Below are 20,833 nucleotides of genomic sequence, written 5' to 3'. Positions count from 1 at the left end.
TTAATGTTTTAGCTATATCACCCAGCCCTAGATCAGGAGTTCCTGGACAAACTGTAACATAAGTCTTTACAAAGCATGTTTCTGGGACAGTTTGTGGAAAACTGAAAACCCCTATTGAATGCTGAAAACCTCTGTTGTGTTTGCTGTGGAAAAGCACAGGTGTAAACAACTCAATGACACAGAACGTCATTAGATCTGAAAAGGATTTAACCTTTTAATACATATTTGCCATGAAAAAGAAGATTAAAATATATTTCCGGCATTTAGACCATCCAAACCTTCTAAGAGAAGGCAGGAAACTAGAAACAGAATTGTGTTGTATTTCTGTGTTGATATGACTTATGTTAAGGAAAGTTAAGAGATCTGTATGAAAGATTGAACCTGAGGAAAAGCACAGACAATATCCCTGCCCAGGCCTGTCTTTGAACAGAGGGTCATGCTTAAGTGCGCAGTAATAAAGCGCACAGACAGAGTGTGCGTGCATGTGAATTATCCCCCATTCAGAGCACAACACCCTCTGCATTTGCCCAAAGACAAAAAACATTCTCCAGACCGGTGTTGTTTTCAGACCAGGTTTTTAGAACATATTCACTTTGCACTTGTGCACTTAATCAGGGATGAGGTGTAACTAAGCTAAATGTAGCGATGCTACTAACCTAACTAAATTTTTCCTGAGTGACAGAATAGTTTTTCCAGTAAGCATACTCATTTTTCAACAAGTAGTGGTGAAATATGACAAAACGTTACATCACTTTTTAAATTACATATTAAAATGATGATTAAAATGAACACGCTTGTCTAAACTGTTCTCTTTCTCATATGTTGGGAAGTTTGATTCATTCTAGCGAATTAGGTCATTCATCTATTTAAGCCCCTGTGAAGAAGTTCATTTTCCACTCTATTTTATAAAGTTGTACTTAAGAGTAAATTTATCTGTTTAAGTTTAACCAAAATCATAAAAATCCCTCTAAATGTGTGCTTAAATTATACATTATATCATGTGATATTTATATATTTAAAAAGATTTTGCACCTTTAAGTAGATTCAATGTAGCTACTTTTTGTTTGTAGTGCAACTACTTTTTTCCAAAAAAGTAGCTTTACTATATTTTAACTACTTATAATTGTGAGTTGCTTGAAGCTTCAAAAGTAGTGTCTGCACTTAATGCAAGAGTGCTTGGTAAATTAAATGTACTGAAAACTGTGTCAACTAAATGACTTAAACAAGTTGCTTCTGTAAAGGTTTCTAACAGTAAAGTCTTTCTGTCATTGCTGCTGTAGTAGGAATAGACCAAGTTCTCAAGTGGGATGATACATGCAAAGTCAGGCATGTTTAAACAGGTGCAGCCCTCTTTTCATTATTACATTATCTAAGCTCAAAAGGTGTCTTCTTTCAATGGGTAAATAAAGAACTCCATTAAAAAGGCTTAATTTTCACATGCGAACACAGAAACCAAAAACACTATAAACACACCTTTATATGTAAAATCTTGTGTGACCGTTAGCTCATTAACATGTCAGAAGTGATGTGAAGCACCTGGGAATGCAGGAACAATTCATAAGAGCACCACTGTACATGAGTCTATAAATTATTTGTATGAAGGACAAATTCAACTTACAATAGATTTAAAGCGCAAATAAACAGCTAATATGAAAGGCCAATATATCAAGCGTTTTTTTAGCCCTTCAAAACAAGTGCATCGCATCAACAAACGTGTTCGTGCATGCTTGCTTTCTCACACTCTCAGAGGACCTGTTCTACACATCCAATTGTTTTTCTGGTTCCTATCATCTCACTAATCTGACATTTGGTTTAGGAGGTTTCACAATACCAAAGCATTTGGGAAGAGTGCACTGTTTTAAGGGCTTAATGCTGTGCCAGTTAAATTACTGTAGGGTCACAGGTTGAATCCCGTATGCAGGTCTCACATCCCATAAACACAAACATGACACATGTGCCATCACACTGTGTAGAGATAATATGGGAGTGGCTGGTATAGGCAAGCCAGCTGTGTATACCAGGAAAATGGAAAACATGGAAAGACACTTCATCTTGTAAAATGCACAGCCTCCTGGAGAAAACACACAGGATGAAGGCATGGCAATTCTCGAAAAGATTTAGCATGTTGATGTGGGTATGAAATACTGATAGTATATTGGTCTTGATAGACTAGATATGCCAATGCTGCTGCTGCTGCAAAGCAAGTACAAAGACTTGCTACTGCTAGAAAATACACAGAAATACTGAGTTAGCATGTGGACTTGCTGCTGCTGCTGCAGCACATATAGACAAATGCAAGACATGCTGCATCGAGCATGTATTACATTCTGCTGCACAAGGAGACATTACAAACAATCCCCATGTAGCAGATCTAGGCATGTGGAGCTGGGGTGGAAGTGGGTTTTGGAGAAAAACTCTTGCAGCATGCTGCAAAGAAACCAGCTTATTGGCAAAACTGAGCCATTTAAATGTTAGTCAATGAGAGAGACTCAAGTTGATTGGCTACCCGATAACAAGTCAGAGGATCAAACAGCTTACACCATGTGAGCCGATTGGCTTAACACATCACAAGTGAGCGAGCCGACTGGCTAACAGATAACAAGTGAAAATCTTCTTGCGCCACATAGAGTTGCATAGCTGAACTTTAGGCATATATGACTAGACTGTGGATTCCAGGATGGTCGACTAGTTAACTAGTAGTCCAACAACCTACTAGTTGATTAGTAAAGTTAACAAGTTTTTCTAGATTTATTTACTTTAATATTTTTAGCTGCAGTGTTTTAAAGGGAATGAATATAGAGACACAAGGTTTTGCAGAGGGTTTAAGCAGGATGACAGCGTGTTGTGCATTAGCATGCTACCAGTAATTGCTAGCCTGTCAGCACACTAAATTCCTCTTCAAGAAGTTGCTCATTCCCTTTAAAGCACTGCCATTATATCCATCAAAGCACCTCTCAAGAATTATTTTTGAACTTCAAATCGCATGATGTCAGCAATGTTCCTGTTATTATGCATAATCAGATATTTGTGAAGACTATGGTAGTTTTGTGAAATAAGGTTATAGTTAATTAGCCTATTTATTTGTTGAATATCTGTTATGCTATTGAAGGGCAGCGCTTTGTGCTAGAGCTAAGAAAAGCATCTAATCATGTCCGGTAGACACAACCCAAAACCATCTTAATTACACAGAGCTATTTGCACCCTGGTCTCATTCTGTAGAATCACGTTACTATACCTACATTTTGGCACAAAAATGTTTGTCTTGTTGTAAATATTGTTGCAGTTTCATGGTGAAATCAAATCAAATCACTTTTATTGTCACACAACCATATGCATAAGTGCAACAGTGGGTGAAAGTCTTGGGTGCAGTTCCGAGCAACATAGCAGTCATGACAGTGATGAGACATATACCAATTTACAATAAACATCACAATTTACATATCTAATATACACATAATTACACAACACAATAATAATATACAATGTACAATATACAATGCACACAATATAGAACACACATACACATAATATAGAATACACATACAATAAAAATTCAGGCTGTCGGTTGATAGTCAGTAACCAGTGTGTTGTTAAGAGAGAATATAATTTATGACAGTCCAGTGTGAGATAATAAAATTAATAAAGTGCAGTGCTGATGTATGTTGATCATGAGAGATCAAGAGTTCAAAAGTCTGATTGCTTGGGGGAAGAAGCTGTCATGAAGTCGGCTGGTGCGGGTCCTGATGCTGCGATACCGCCTGCCTGATGGCAGCAGTGAGAGCAGCCCATGGCTCGGGTGGCTGGAGTCTCTGATGATCCTCCAAACTTTTTTCACACACCGCCTGGTATATATGTCCTGCAGGGAGGGAAGCTCACCTCCGATGATGTGTCTGGCAGTTCGCACCACCCTTAGCAGGGCTTTGCGGTTGTGGGCGGTGCTGTTGCCGTACCAGGTGGTGATGCAGCCAGTCAGGATGCTCTCTACAGTGCTGGTGTAGAACCGTGTGAGGATGTGGTGGTTCATTCCAAACTTCCTCAGCCGTCTCTGGAAGAAGAGGCGCTGATGAGCCTTCTTCACAAAGGCCTCAGTGTGGACGGACCATGTGAGTTACTTTGTGATGTGGACACCGAGGAACTTGAAGCTGCTGACTGTCTCCACCGGTGCTCCGTTGATGGTGATGGGGCTGTGTTCTCTGTCTTTTCTCCTGAAGTCCACTACAAGCTCCTTGGTCTTGCTGACGTTGAGGGAGAGGTTGTGCTCCTGACACCAGTGTGTCAGAGTGTGCACCTCCTCTCTGTAGGCTGTTTCATCATTGTCAGTGATCAGACCTACCACCGTCGTATCATCAGCAAACTTAATGATGGCATTGGAGCTGTGTGTTGCCACACAGTTATGTGTGTTCAGAGAACACAGGAGTGGGCTGAGAACACAGCCCTGTGGGGCTCCAGTGTTGAGGGTCAGTGATGAGGAGATGTTGCTTCCCATTCTAACCACCTGGCATCTGCTTGACAGAAAGTCCAGGATCCAGCTGTACAACGAGCTGTTTAAGCCCAGAGCCTGGAGATTCACATAAAGCTTGGAGGGCACTATGGGGTTGAATGCTGAGCTGTAGTCAACAAACAGCATTCTCACATAAGTTTTCCTTTTTTCCAGGTGGGAGAGAGCAGTGTGTAGTGTAGATGCAACGGCATCATCAGTGGAGCGGTTGTTGCGGTATGCAAACTGCAATGGGTCCAGTGAGGCAGGCAGCACAGAGCAGATGTAATCTCTGATTAGCCTCTCAAAGCATTTGCTAATGACGGGGGTCAGAGCAACAGGACGCCAGTCATTTAAGCAAGTGATTTTGGATTGCTTTGGTACAGACACAATGGTGGACGTTTTGAAGCATGTGGGGACTACAGACAAGGAGAGGGAAAGGTTGACATTGTCCGTAAAAACACCAGCCAGCTGGTTCGCGCACGCTCTGATGATGTGGCCTGGAATGCCGTCTGGACCCGCGGCTTTACGGATATTCACCCGTCGGAAGGATCAGGTTACATCCGCTACAGAGACGGAGAGTGAACTAACCTCTGTAGCTTCGGCCGTGAGAGCTCTCTCTGCGAGGGCGGTGTTATTTCCCTCGAAACAAGCAAAAAAGTATTTAGCTCATCTGGGAGAGAGGCAGCGGTGTTCACGGCGGAGTTTTTATTCCCTTTGTAGTCTGTGATGATATTAATTCCCTGCCACATGCTTCTAGAGTCGGTGGTGTTGAATTGTCCTTCAATCTTGTAAATAAACACTGGTGGCCCTTTCACACTAATCTCGAGTAAAACTTCATATTATCAGTTCATTAATACTCACTTTTCACCCTGTTATGACATCTAAACACTTGTTAAGGTGTATGACTTGTTAGGTGATACATTATAATGTTTGCATTAGTCCTAAATAGCACACGAGTTGACACGTGAGCCGAAAGTGTCAAAGAACCACCAAAAAATTACATGGTTCCTTCAGCAATTTCAGTAGTATTGCCTTGGAACTGCCACAACATACTGCCATGTTGAGATCAAATGACCAGCCGAATATTGGCCAAATCTCGATAGTCCCCTATAATTGGACACTTTGACTCGCTGTATAAATTATATCATGGATGACAGTAAATAGCACATTTCTACAATTACATTGATAACTAGAACTTTTGATCTTGTGTGATACTGAATCTACACCACAAGGTGACAGAACAACATAAACTACATTACTACTGAGTTCACCTTTAAGATTGACTAAGGTCAACAAACCACTGACTAGTCAATTCAAAAAATTTGCAGTTTTATACATTCCTAAGTTCCACCCATTACTTTCAACAAACTTTGCTTAAGAAGATATTCAAAATCTTCCAACTAACATTCCGGAATCAGGATGACTGCTCCAACCCACCCATACAGCAGTTTTCCACACTAGGGCTGGTTAAAAAGGCAGCAGAAGCCCCAATAAATAGCAGGCTGCTTGCAGTGTGGGTGGTGTGGTGGTGCAAACAGGAGCTGTTCCCTTCAGCAGTCTCATGTGAGCATATAGCTACAAGGTCAGATGCTACTTCGTTTTCTCCAGAGAGTGTCTGGAGCTCTGCTTGTCTCATGACTTGACCTCAGTTCTTCTCAACACCCGGCTAAATAATTCATCCCTGGCTTTGAATTATGCTCTTAACAATCCATTATGGTTTGCTGGACTAGAAACAGGGATAAGATAGCTGGCGACAAAGCAGTCTTGCTTACAAATTATAGCAAATTGCACCACACCACAGTGTGTAGCCTTCTGGCTGGAAATTTGTATATAAATGATCACGGTATAATTGATTTATACTGTATGTTCTTTGCATGCATTTAAAAGCTACCATGTGCCATATTTTAGATCCAGTAGCTTATCACGACATTTAATAAGAGGGACAATTCCCCCATAACTGAACATTCTGACATAATTTACTCACCTTCAATTTGTTCCAAACCTGTTTGAGATTTTTTCTTCCGTGGAGCACACAAGGAGATGTTAGGCAGAATGTTAGGGACTGACAGCCTCCATTCACTTTCATTGTATTAAAAAAACACAGCAGATTTAACATCCTTCAAATTGTGTCCTCTTGTGTTCCATTGCCAATATAAAGTTTATTTTGAATTTTCATTTTAGTGTAAAATTATCCTACTATATATGTTTGTAGGGTCAATATCTTCATACACACAGCACTTTGGGGATTCATAGCAAGCATTTCCTTAAAAAGTTTCTGCAGATGGGTTTGAATAGAATGCAAGATGTTTGGAGCATGGGTTTAATTAAATCCATTACCCAAATCCAGATGCCATTTGTTAAATAATGAAGTAAGGAACCATCCTTGTTAGCATTATTTAATTTATTTGTATTCATAGGTTCATTGGAAATTACTACAATGTACTGTAGCCATCTATGCAGCAAACACTACTGCACTGTGCCATTAAGCCAAACCCCCCCCCAAAAAAACACATACTGCAGAGCTAACCAGATGAGAAGCTTTGCTAAAGGTTAACACCAATCATTATAATTGCAGCAGTTTTTATCCTGTCAGGTGTGGTGAAACATCCAATCGGTGGGCCCCCATCCAACATGAATGGGTGTGGCAAGTGTTCACTTTAAATTCTATGCTCCCTAGAACAGATGCAGAACCTTAACCTTAACACCCTTGCCATCTGTAAACACCAGCTACATACAGTGCTAAACAGGAGCACTTTTTCTTTTTTTGGACGAAGAGAGATATTTTTTGACACACACAAAGAAAAAAAACAGCATATAGCTTTTACTCACCCTAATATCTCCATTCTTGGCTCTTGCGTTGTGATTGAAGGCCTGGGCTGGATCTTTGTGATACACCTTCAGGCAAGATTGTGGTGTGATGTTCCTGTAAAGAAAACAAGAAATGGATCTTACATTGTACCAGCTGGGTTGGAGGTTGAACGATTTGACGAATATATCTCATCTTGGAGGCTTTTTCATACTGTAATGAGATTATATCTAAGATACTGTATTCTGTAGACATTTAATTGGGAAAGAATGCAAAGTGTGGTTGAGTTTATAGAGCATATAAAACTAAAAATCCAAGTTCACTGCCTCAAACTTATCTCAAAACAGAGAATTATTACATATCTGCACCTCAGAGAGACAGAAAAGTGAGAAGCATGTCAACAAAAGCTCCCTTCTTGTAATTCTAAAGCTTGTTCAGAAACCAAGCCCAGTCTGTGCAAAATAACACACACACACACACACACACACACACACACATACATACAGAAAGAGATGGATCACACCGTCTTGCCATTGATGGCTTGTTAGGGAGCCGCAGGCCAGTGTTGAATAGGGCGTGGAAAAGGGAGTCACCCAACAGGCTGTGCGTACTCATAATCAAACACTACTTACAATTTTCTGCACTTAAAAACCATTAAAAGTTAACCGCACTGCATCAACTGCACATGAAAGGGAACGTCTATACCATAAACTGCATGCTCCATTTGTTGCATCAAGCATATGCTTGGGATAATATGCTTGGGATGTTTTTATATAAAGGTCAACCGTATTTAATTAGCACATTCTGCTAATTAATGCACGGGCATGTGATTGTGCACTCAAGAAGAGGATCTGCAATTAATCATGCATCCTAAAAGCATGTTTCTTGTCTAGTTGAGGGCCTGGTTTACATTGCACTGCAAATGCACTGTGACAAACTAGATATACTCTGACAAATAATTTCCTGTGCCAAATTAGAACTGGGCAAGCAGCCTTGCCGCTAAATCATAGAATGACAAGAGATCGTATTGTGCAAGACTGCTGAAAAACACACCTGACATCAGTCAACTCATAGTACATATTCCTCATGTCATCTTTGATGTATATGGCCACACTTGGAGACTCCAGGGTCTTCATGGTGAGGTGCTGGGGGAAGGCACTGATAAACAGGGCCCTGATGGTGTCTGTACTCGTAACCTTGTTGGGCATTCTGATCTGTTTGGTCTCTTCTCCATATTGCAGGTAAAGTACACCTAAGAAAAACAAAATGTGAGTTCACTACTAGCATAATATGTTCTCAGATCTTTATTTTTTATAATTTATTTTGTATTGATTTATTATTATTGTCCCATTTTCCCTCTCTAGTGTACCTGCATTTCTACATTTGTTGCTTTAATTGTCTTTGTTAAGAAATTATTTTCTTTTTCCTTTATCACTTTTGTTAAACCCATGTTATGTATCATACTGTAAATGTAAATGAATTAATACATTCTGATTTGCCAAATTGGCATGTTTGTTTTCGTCTCTCTTTATGTTATTATTTGAGACGTTCCTAACACTATGGAATCACTAAAAACAGTATAAATATTCCTTAATGCTTACAGTATAGCATAGACTAATGAGGGTATCGATGGTAAATGGTAACAACTGCATTCCTTCTTGTGTCTGATATTTAATCCTTCATTAAATTAATCTCTTGAGACAGCCCAAACAGGGTCTGGTAGAAATGCAGTGTAAAGCATTCTCTTGCCATTTGACTTGAGATATTTGGAGAGAAAATATATTATTCGCTCCCCAGCAGTAACATCAACCAGATGTTGAAACATACATGAACAGATCGAGATGCATTAAAGTTTAGAACAGATCAAGATGCATTTGGAAATGAAAGCTTTTAAATGGATTACCAATTATAGTGAAAGAGCCCAATTTTTGCATATTTATTTCAACATGATATTTCAAAGAGGCAAACATCTAGTTTATTGTCTGCAAATGCCAATTTAAAAAGGCATTACATTTTTTTTAAATATAAACTATGCAGACACTGTGCAATAAGAAAGTGTGAAATCCTGAAAGTGACCTAGGGCTGCATTTACCAAAAGTATCATTAGCCAAGAAGATCGTAGAAACCATTGGCGCCAATGGTCTCTACGATCAACGTAAGCTTGCGATGCTTTTAAGAAATGCAGTCCAGTCCATTTAAAATGAGTAAATGATGTACTGTAAGTGATGTTGAACTGGTCAGTAGAGTAAAGACCACTGTTTATTGGTCATCTTTCACATTTTATCTGATTTGTACGCTTGATTTTTAACGGGAATGACAACGAGGCTGTGAGGGATAGACTTACAGTCTCTTCAATGGGCTGTACTGCAGTTTAAAGTGTTTTTGGATCATTCCACAGACAAAACATTGATAAAATATCTGTCCAAGAACATTCAGTATACAGAGAACTCCAGACAACATGAGTTGTGGAAAATCAGATGTGATCTAGGAGCTTTATACAGCTTTATACCATTCGTGCCATTGAAGAGATGGTAAGTCTATCCCTCACAGCCTCATTGTCGTTCCCATTAAAAATCAAAGATGGCGCTAGCGTGAATAAGGTCTATTTCATGACATTCCATGCTTTGTGTCTAGGGAAAAGCACTGCAAAGGCAGCCATAGCTGGCAAAATAGCAAGGAATTTCTCACCAACAACTTCCTCAAAATTTGGTCTGGCATGCCCAAAGGTAGGCACTTTGTCACAGCATGTTGGAATTCATGGTAACACTATTCATTCTTATTTTAATTAAAACCAGGAAATGTCATAATTCATTATTTTTGTTATGATACATCAAAAATTGACTGTCATAGGGTGAATAAAAGGTGTTGTTAATATCTGCATTACTCTTATGTCTTGACTCATGTCACTTTGCTTGTCAAGTTGGTGACAAAACAATGCCGCTAAACAGAGTGGCAACCTAATGTTGAAATGTCTCAGCCAAACACATTTCATGTCTTCATGCTCATCCACAGCAATACCTGTAACTTTGATTTCTCTCATTTATCAAAAGTTTATCTATATTATTTACTTCTCTTCATTTTAGGGGTCATTTATTAAAACTGCACTACGTAACTTTGTGCTCTCCAGCGACATATGTGGTTGAAATTTAAAATTGCAAGCAATTTGCGGAAGAATACATTACGTCGTTGTTGACGAAAGGTTTTTTGATTAGTCAGCTATAACGAAGACGAGATGAAAAAGGCGCATCATTAAGATTATTAAATGATTTTATTAAAGCATACTGTTGACGAAAATATGACGATAAAAATTATACTGCAAGATATAAAGCCTGGTGGGTGGCAAACTTGTTGTCTTGCGAAGGCCGTGGGTGGCCTTGTGTTTTCAATTGTTTACATTCAGCTCATGTGTACAGTATCACTGTATGAAGTAATATGGTCAACCAATACACCATTTAAAAGATCTAAGGCTGCAGATTCCTTCCTATGAAAGCATTGATCAATCTAAATGCCTTTTAGCTGATGATTTCTTATTTTGTGTAAAGAATGCACAATAGACAACACAACACCAAAGCAGGGAGTCCTTACCTTGTTTGTGTTATGGCAATGTAGAGTTTGATCAAACAATGATGACATCTGTTTTTTTTACTGAAATAGTCCATTACATGATAGCCATAGTAAATCTTTGCCCAAAAACACACAAACTTGTAGAAAAATCCATAGAACTTCCATTGTTTACATCATGAAATCCGTTAAACACGATGACGTCATCCTTTTTATTTGACAAGCTAAGCGCGTCTAACGTGTCCTTCGATAAAACAAACTGTATAAATGCGTTTAGTAGAGTGTCTGGAACAGAATTATAGCAACCCTGAAGTTTTCTGAATAAAATTGACTTCATAGTTTTAGAAAATAGTGCATGAGAACAGCCATTTCTGATGACGTCTGTCTAAAAAATCTACCAATAGCACTCTAGAGGGTTGTAATTTATGAGGACATGTAAACAATGAAATTATGAATACAGCAATATGTGGGTGTTTATAGTTTGCATAAATTATCTCATCATTTCATAAGTAAGAACACTTCTCATTGGAAGATTCAAACGCGTGCACTCGCTGTGATACAGACACCTGCAGTCTCCTTGACAATGCTGTGACATCATGCATCCACGAAGAGAACAGAGATTGTTTACTCCAGCTGCTGAAGAATTTACAGAGTCCACATTTTTAATGTCAGTTTGCTGTGATTAAAAGAATCCTAATCCGTTTTATGTAATTCAACAGTTATGATTCATCAGATCAGAGGAATGGGTTCCAAAGCCTCCAGCAAATCATCCCTGCCAGCCTGTAACACCTGTAGTTGCTTCCAGAGGTGCCAGGAGAAGAGGAAGACAGAGACGATACACTCATGCTAATTGGTAAGTAAAGTGTGTTCAGTTGTGCTAAGATGTGCATTTGTGCCAAAAGGAATAGATAAAATAGTTTATTTGGCCACATTTCTAGTTGAGAATTAAACCAAGTGTGTTCAGACAGCTCCAACACCAGTTCTTTTGAATTCTCTTAGCACACCACTAGCTTATGTTTCAGATAGCAATTGGCCCCAATACCTGTTCTTTTGAATTCTCTTAGCACACGTTCACACCACTAGCTTATGTTTCAGATGGCAATCGGCCCCAATCCCTATTATTTTGTTTTCTCAGAGACATAGTGTGAGTCTGGAAGTACATGTCTTATCCTGTTTTTGTATTCAATAGTGATGACACTGGATGGTTGCATCAAAAGCAAGATGTGGACTCAAAAAGTTTATGAAAATAAACCCACAAAGTGGGGATACAAACTGAGACTTCTTTGTCTATGAGGGCAAGTCTACAGCAGCATAGAAAGGTAATGGACTGAGCTATGATGCGGTCATGACCCTTGTAAATGAGAAGGTTTTGGGAACTGGTTACAAGCTATTTGTGGATAACTTCTATTCCAGTCCAAAACACTTCAGAGACTTCCTTGGAAAAAAGATCTACGCTTGTGGCACCATCAGACCAAATCAAAAAGGCTTTCCCAATACAACAGTGAATAAGAGGCTCAAGAACGCAACACGCACCACTATTCACTGGATAAGGGACAACGATCTGTTGTTTGTGGAGTGGAAAGACACAAGGGAACTGCTGATGGTCTCCACTTTTCACAAGGCCTTCACCAGTAATTATGTGCAGAGAAGGGTCAAAGGGAGAGATGGCCGTTTGACTCTAGTGGATGTCCCTGTTCCAGCTGTTATCAAGGACTACAATAGGTTTGTACTCTTTATTTTATTATAACATTTTTATTTTTATAGTATTATATTATGTACACATATTATGTATGTTGGCTTCTCTAAAATTCCACTTTTTCTTTCCATCCAGGCACATGGGGGGAGTGGATCTCTCTGATGCCCTGATTGGCTACTAAAATGTCCTGCACAAAACCAAAAAGTGGTACCAGACTTTTTTTTTTAACACTTTGTGGACATTGCTGTGGTCAATGCATTCTTCTTGCATCAGCAACTGGCCAAGTCAAGAAAGGAGAAACCCCTTTCTCAGAAGGCATTCAGAGAGACACTAATTTTGGAGCTTGCAGACATTCAGACTCCAACAATGACTAAAAAGCATTTACACATAAAAGTATATAAAAAAAACATGTTCACTGTGATATTCTAAAGCAGAAACTGATCAAACAGTTTGATAAACCTCATAATATAAGCTGGTAAGTGTCACTTTGGGGAATATTTGGAGTCTCCAAATGGCCTTTTCAGAAAGGCAATTAGACAAACACTTAGATAAATGCTTACAGAAAGCTACTTTTTGCTAGTATCACCTTCAAATTTGAAACATAGCTTGGTAAGACTTAGAGCTTTAGCCTGTTGTGCTTTTAGGTGCCTACACCAGAGAATTGTGTATTTATTTCATAATAAGTGTGAAATATTATTTTTTATCTTTTTTTTTATCTTTTGTGTTTGCACTTCTTTATCTCTGTGTTAGTAACAGATTGAGTAATTTTGAAGATTTCATAGTAAAATCTCAAGTGTTAGCTTTCTAAAGATACCTTGATTATGAGTGTAGTCAGAGGGACTCATGTAAAAGTAAACCTTTTATTTTGGGTATGTCATTTACCCTGTTCCTCACCAAATTGGGGGTGCTTGGAATGTAAAGCAAATAATGGTACAGTTGGTCTTTAACATTTTAAAAATCATCAGTTTTACTCTATCACTGGGGGAAAGTGAGAACATAAACATTATATTTACTAATATACAAACTCAAACTAGCTTAAACTAGCTTAGCAATACATACCACACACTTCTGACAGCTTCTGAAAATTCACAGTCTCTTCCTGTCACAATGTGAGCACTGACATATCAAAATAAAAATAATGTAAAGTATTAAAGTACATCTAGTTCATGGACATTGCCTGTCTTTCGTAGAAATCCATCTCTTCTCCCCCATCTCACTCCATCCGTTCCAAGAATCTCTGCTCAGATCTCCCAGAAAACCTGGTGTCCTGCCTCCCAGCCAATTATCGCTTTGAAAATTAAGAGGACGTCTAACCAGTCAGCTCCACGTTTTAAACGACGCACAACTTAAAATAAAATATCATAATCCATTATTGAAATCATAAATATATATATATATATATATATATATATATATATATATATATTTTATAATAGTAGTATTTAAAAAAATGCTTAAATATATGTTTATATTGTTTAAATCAAACTGCTGGGAGCTCATTGGCTATGTAGACTACAACCAATCTTGCTTGCAAAAATTGTACAGGAAACACAATATGGTTACTGGAGGGTCACGTGACTTTTCAAAACTTTGATTGGCTAGGAGGCGGGACACAGGTAAGGGAAATGCGGTAGTCTGGAGCTGCAGTGTGAAGCATGAAAAACGTTGGGAGAGACACGCGGTATGCATGAAAGAACTTGGTGAAATGTAATACTTTGCAGAATGTTTGTTTTAATATGGCAGTGCTCAGACTGCGAAAAAGACTGAAATACAATGATGCAAATGGAACTGCTGCACTGGAAAGAGCAATGCTAATGCCAGGGACGGATTAACCACTGGGCCGATTGGGCCGTTGCCCAGGGGCCTCTAAACCCAAAGGGCCCCGAGCTCTAATCAATTATTTATTTATTTATTTTGAGATACCTATTATAAATCAATGTAAATGTCAGCCTTATGTGAAATACCATTTGTTTGGCTGAATGCGTGCTGGACTACAGCAGCGCAAGCACAGACACTTGAATGCACGTTCAAGGAATCTGCATCTCACAGGTGCTGAGCGTTTATTTGGAGGACTACAGAGAAATACATCTGATTTACAAAACACTTCCAAACCACTGATATATAATATATACCAGTGTTCCAAACACAAAGATAAGGTGCAAGCTGATGGTTTAAATTCCTATAAGCAACAGAATTCGTGCAACAGTATGGAAGACTTTAAACATATGTGAAATGTTTAAGTCCTGCATGCATTTAATGTTTAATGATAAATCGAAAGATGCCTTAATACCCTAACTATGTGCACAGTAACCTTTTGTAATATTTGGTTAACTGCAAGAGTTCACGAACGGTTATTCTGTTATTTGTTGGGAGTCTGGACTCTGGAATAAAGAATGTTATTGACATAGATGCATCAAACACAATCTCAGATTAGCAGGGAATAAAGTGCACAGTGAGCTATGAGCCTAAATAGCACAATACATAGATCTTCAAATGATAAAATCACATTCAATTCGAACAAAAATAATCTCTGTCACTGCCGGCAACATAGTAGGCCTATTCTTAATCAATGGAAAATGCGTAATTCTGCCCGGGCAGATTCACTTTCCATGAGGCAGCGAACGCTACACTTTATAAGCCTCTTCGGGATGTTTTGATTTTAAATGATTCAGCATTTAACTTGTGTAATTATTGTCTGCACACCAGAGCACTCACTGTTTATCAAGCGCTGAAACTTTGCCAGGTGAAAAACAATCTGGAGTCAAGTGCAACAGTCACATTAAGTCCTCTTTGTAACCTGAACTTCATCAGAATGTCGATTGGTGACACCAGCGCTGAAAAAGCTTGATGCAGCGCAACAAATGGTGAAACAGAACACAGGTGTCTTGAGATGCAGTTAGAAATACTAAAGTTCTTTTAAACTTAACAGTCTAAAAAAAAATGTTAAAAAAATGCAACGGTCCTGCGCGGTACGCTGAAAAAAGTGAGTTGTGGCACAACGATCAAAGACGTCCATCCAGTGCGTGTTTACATGTCCTCAACGCACGTGTGAACAGCCCATAACTTACCCTATAGACTACTTGAAAACTGATCCGATCCTGGCCCAAAACCTGTAGGTTTGTCGGGTACTGTCAGACTCAGATCGGGTTGAAGACCTCTAAAGACATGCAGAATAACCGAATAGTGATTTTTGTATTTGAATACCGTGCACATCCCTTTTAATAACGCATGATTTTAGATCAGTTCATAATTAAAAAGTACATATAATTGCCCGTGTAATTCATTGCTCCAACTTTTCTTCCGTCAATTTGAAAAATCCTGTAAAGCATAAAGGTGAACATAATCAAGTCATGGGAGGCCTCCATGGTGTACCGGCCCTCAGTTCTTAATCCGTCCTTGGCAAATGCTACAGTATAGATAGGGCAACTTCTCACTCTTTGGGAAGAGAGCAGGTAATTAATGGAAACTACTTGGGGTGTTTTATTTAATTATTTACTCTGAATCTATCATATAATAGTTGTAAAATGGTGTTTGTTAATTATATTTTAGATAAATTATGCCCTCACTGAAATGTGTTCTGAACATTATTTATTTGTTTATTTAATATATTTTTGCATATATTAGTTTACTATTTATAGTAAATATAGGCTAGTCTAATTTAACAATAAAGCCTTAGTATATATACATAATAATGTGTTTATTTCTTTGTAATGATAGTGTATGTATATTTTTCTATGTTGAGTGTTAATGTTAATGAATGTTTGTTATACTGTTTATTTGCTTTATGTAAAGTTCAGCATGGTTTAATGTTTATCAGACTATATTAAATGAGATATGTTCATTTTTTTTATTGAATAATATGTATTATAAATTATGTAATCTTGAAGCATTAAAATTCACTCATTAATAAATGAAGAGCAGGAGTTGGAAACTTTTTTAAAAAATGTTTCAGAACTGTCCACTTTAAAATTAAGGTTCACTTTAAGTTACTAATGTTGGTAAAGTAAATTATTAACTAATGGGTCATAGGTGGTCACTTTACATTAAGGTACACTTTCATAGCTTACTAACATTCATAACTCATTAATAAATGGTTCACACAGGCATTCACTTTACATTAAGATATACTTTAATAGCTTACTAACGTTCGTAACTCATTAATAAATGGTTCACAGATGTTCACTTTACATTAAGGCACACTTTCATAGCTTATTAATGTTGGTAACTCAATAATTGGTTCACAGGGGTCCACTTTAAGGTAAATTTTCATAGGTTGATAATATAGATAATAAATGGTTCATGGTTAACTCATAATTATACAACATGGGTGTCCATTTTGCATTAAGGTACCCATTTTTAGGTTATGATGGTTGATAAATTAAATTAATCTTAAAGCTTTATAATGTACGATTCAAATTTAAATATCCCATATCATTAAAGATTTTTTTAACAATCTTTTGATAAACAACAGAGAAATAAGAACTGTCAAACACTGGGTGAGCACGAAGAGCCGCACAGGACTGGGTAAGACATCACTCGGTGTAGCACCATTCTTTTTACATTAAAATTACCAGGAAAGTGACATAAGTGAAGGCATTACAGTAATGAATATAGACACAACACCTTTTAATATCTATACTAGTCAATTTTTGCTGAATCATGACATAAATCATGAATTTTGACATTTCATGATTTTTATTAAAATACGTATGAGTAAGTGCTTTTATTTTTTTTATTTTGTCTTTTTTTATTCCCTTTTCTCCTCAATTTGGAATGCCCACGACAATTTGTGACCACGAGGAGGTTACCCCATGTGACTCTACCCTACCTAGCAACCGGGCCAATTTGGTTTCTTAGGAGACCTGGCTGGAGTCACTCAGCACACCCTGGATTCGAACTCATGACTCCAGGGGAGCGAGTCAGCGTCAATACTCGCTGAGCTAGCCAGGACCCCGAATAAGTGTCTTTATTAAGCATTTATAACATATGAGTTAAAATTGGCTTACTATTTGGCAGGCATTGCATGAAATTCACCTTTTTTATTCATGTTGTTATAACTGCACAAAAATGATTCATAATGCATTTGTAGATGTGTTATTAGTCATTAATGAATCCCTTTATAAACCTTAATGTAAAATGTTACTGAATTAATATTATATTTTAATAAGAATAATGCAAAAACAAAACAAAGCAAAGCAAAAAGAACAAAACAAAAACAAAAAACAAAACAATAACAAAAAGCCAGAAATACAGTACACCAAGTTAATAAATTCAGGAGTTGAGACTTTACTGTACCTAATGACCTGTCCCTGGTCTGGTTGGTTGACTTGACCACAGGGAGGCTCGCTCGGGAGTGGCTGCCTCGGGTAAAAGCGGAGGGGGTTTCTCCCTCCGACATGGCCTTCAAAGAGTCGAGGGAAAACAAAGAGAGATGCTCCCCTGGCTCCCCTACAGCCGGCTGGGTGGTTAAACTGTGTGCAGAACTCCTGATCTAAAGGACAACACAATGACCAAAGCAGAAGTTAGCCACAGAGTTTTGCATAATTTAAAACAGTACCATGATCAAAAACTGGATCCGATATCAAACACTGACAAAATGAAAACCTAGTTCAGTTTTCAAAAACCTTAGATTTGTATAGTATCTGAACTGGTTCACATTTGGAATAGGTTGCTTATTTACTGTGCAGGGTAGTGCAATTCTGAAGGCTAAGATGTGAGCAGAGTCACCACCATAAACTTTAATGCTCAATAAAAGGCGAGTCTACAGAAAGGTCAGGGAGGAATGTGAAGAGATGCTAAATGCTGTTTTATAACTCTAGATGCCATAAAGGGGGCACACAGAGATCTATTCAGTAAAAACAATTACACAGTGTCATCCAAGAGGACAGAACAAAAATTGAAGATGATGTAATTTTATTGCCTTTAGATGGTGCCTTTATATAGTGTACACCAACACAAGGGCTTGCAAATTGTGTGCCTGAAAGTGATTAAATGAAAACAATTATCTACTAATGAAAGGGGTGATGCAAGGTAGCACTCTGCTGTAAAAAGACTCCTCGACTGTTTTGTGCACACAAATATACAACTGCCAACACATCTTCAAGTCAATTACAGCTCAGTCCTCTAATTTAGCTCACATTAAAAAAAATACAAATATTGATTTATCTCCAGTCACACAAAAGCAGTAAATGCACAAGGAGCAATTAGTGTGTTCAGGCCTTATCCTTTAGTAGCCTTATATGCACAGATTAAAGTAATAGTTTGGTTGTCCTCCCAATAATACCTTTTGGGGCTAAACAGACAGCAGACATAGGTTGGTGGATATGCCGAGTTTAGTTCTCATTCTGAGTCTGGATGTCATTGCTCCCTCCTCTGCAATAGGAAGATCCAACAGGCAGAAGATTGCATATTCTGAGACAGAGTGTATCTCATCGCAACAGCAGCATGCACACTGGCCTGCTCTGCCGTGCACGCCTGCTGGATTACTACACTGAATGACCCCAAAGATCTCAATTCTGCACTTCTATACTGCACTGCTTCATTTTCGTAGGTGGTTTTAGTGACACCACAATTACGAGGTCAGCAAGGAGGCACACAATTACACCTCAGACTGTAAGTCTGACACCGGCATTTCCGGACAAATGCGTCTCAAAACATTTATGTAAAAACCTTCATGCTATATTTTCAAAATTACGAGGAAGCAATTTAAATCAGAACATTCTTTTGAAAGTTTTAAGGTTTAGTGCATCTCCAGAGATTAGCTGAAGCTCTAAATGTATTTTCAGCAAATAAAACTTCATTGTGTTAGTCACAGTGGCTGCACTATAAAGCTAAAACATTTTATAAAGCTAAGACATTTTCGATTTGAAGTCTTGTGTCATGCAAATCTAAAAATAAATTCTGTTCTACCTTTTTGTGGCTCTCGCTTGACAGTAGACTGTAAAGTCTTAAAGTTGATACTCAAGAGTAAGGTCATATCTGGTTGAGTGTAAACTAGTTCTATATTCATGACTCAGGATGTGAGCTGCTCAGAGGTAAACTGACACACACTCACCCATTTACCACTACATTGACACACTCACACAGAATGCAAAAACCAAATCAGTACTTTTGTCTTGTTTTCCAGTAAAAATTCCTAAACATCCATTAAACTAGACAAGGTAAAATATTAGGTCTTGTTTTCAAAGAAATCTAACAAACTTAAGTGAGACTTAAGCTTAAAATAATAATGAAAAAAATAAAAAGCTTTATGCAGATGGGGTAAGAATAATAGACATGTTTTTTCAAGTGACACAAGTTATTATTTTAAGTTGTTATTATTAAGTTCTTATTTTTTTAACCAAATTTTTCTTGATTTAAGCGTAAACCTTACTACATTTTGTTAGATTTCTCTGAAAACAAGACTTAATATCTTATGTCATTTGCTTCTTATGACTACTCGTGACCTTTTTTCACATACAGTAAATGTCTTGTTTTAAGGAAGTTTAGATATTTTTTACTGCAAGACAAAAATACCAAGAAATGACTTTTTGCAGTGTGGTTTGTACAGTGAGTGAAGTTGAACTTGCTCCCTGTAGAGCTAATTTTCAAAAGCTGTGCTGAGTGATAGAAAGCTGTGCTCTAGCAATCCACTAGGCAACATATCCAAGGCCCAGGCTGAAAGACTTGAAAGTGATGAATTTGAGTTTGATGTTATCTTTGCACAGGTGTTGCACTGTTGGTCTACTAACAATTGCTCGGGTGTTCACACCAAATAATAGCCTTTTATCTCCACTTGAAAAACTTGCATCAAACTGTGCCCATGATTTATAGCGCATGACATTTGGGATAATTCCACACATGCATAATGCAACGATACATTAAATGTATTCTTTGTGTGGATTAAATAAAATGAATAAGACAGCATTCTAAAGATTCCTTAGGACCAGAAGTCTGACACTAATCCCCCCCACTAATTCTCAAATGAGCGATTTATGAAAAAGTAGTCAACAACAGCCACTGCATGTTACACTTCTTGAGAGCATTATGTATATGTCATTATTTAGATCCAGATGCCCAAACTGTATCCATCAGACCAGGAATCAATTTGACACAGATTCCACATGCATTTGCAAGCCTTGCCAACATACGTTTGTACTCAGACATTGTCAGAATTTGTTACCTGCAGTATGCAGGGAAATAGAGAGAGGCCTGGATACAGTGGTTTAAAGCATAAGGGAGGGCTTGTGGGGAGCAGCTTGCCTGGTTCACTGCACTCTCTAATCACAGGCAGATGAATGGCCAGAGACCA

The 20,833-nt window shown here is 38.0% G+C and overlaps 1 protein-coding gene across 2 annotated transcripts in view; it reads right to left on the bottom strand.

Moving 5' to 3' along the window:
- The window catches only part of LOC127440665 (sickle tail protein homolog), a 79,393-nt gene that overhangs the window by 19,078 nt on the left and 39,482 nt on the right, over positions 1-20,833 (bottom strand). For both annotated transcript variants that reach the window (XM_051697388.1, XM_051697389.1), the window contains 3 exons: positions 17,839-18,034; positions 8,340-8,538; positions 7,310-7,403 (listed from right to left, as the gene is read on the bottom strand). In XM_051697388.1, the coding sequence (XP_051553348.1) occupies positions 7,310-7,403; positions 8,340-8,538; positions 17,839-18,034 (489 nt within the window). The remainder of the gene's footprint in view (positions 1-7,309; positions 7,404-8,339; positions 8,539-17,838; positions 18,035-20,833) is intronic.

The sequence above is a fragment of the Myxocyprinus asiaticus genome, chromosome 5 (assembly GCF_019703515.2).
Source record: "Myxocyprinus asiaticus isolate MX2 ecotype Aquarium Trade chromosome 5, UBuf_Myxa_2, whole genome shotgun sequence".
NCBI classification, from domain to species: Eukaryota; Metazoa; Chordata; class Actinopteri; order Cypriniformes; family Catostomidae; genus Myxocyprinus; species Myxocyprinus asiaticus.
The sequence above is the reverse complement of the archived record's forward strand: the minus strand, read 5'-3'. Positions and strand labels throughout refer to the sequence as shown.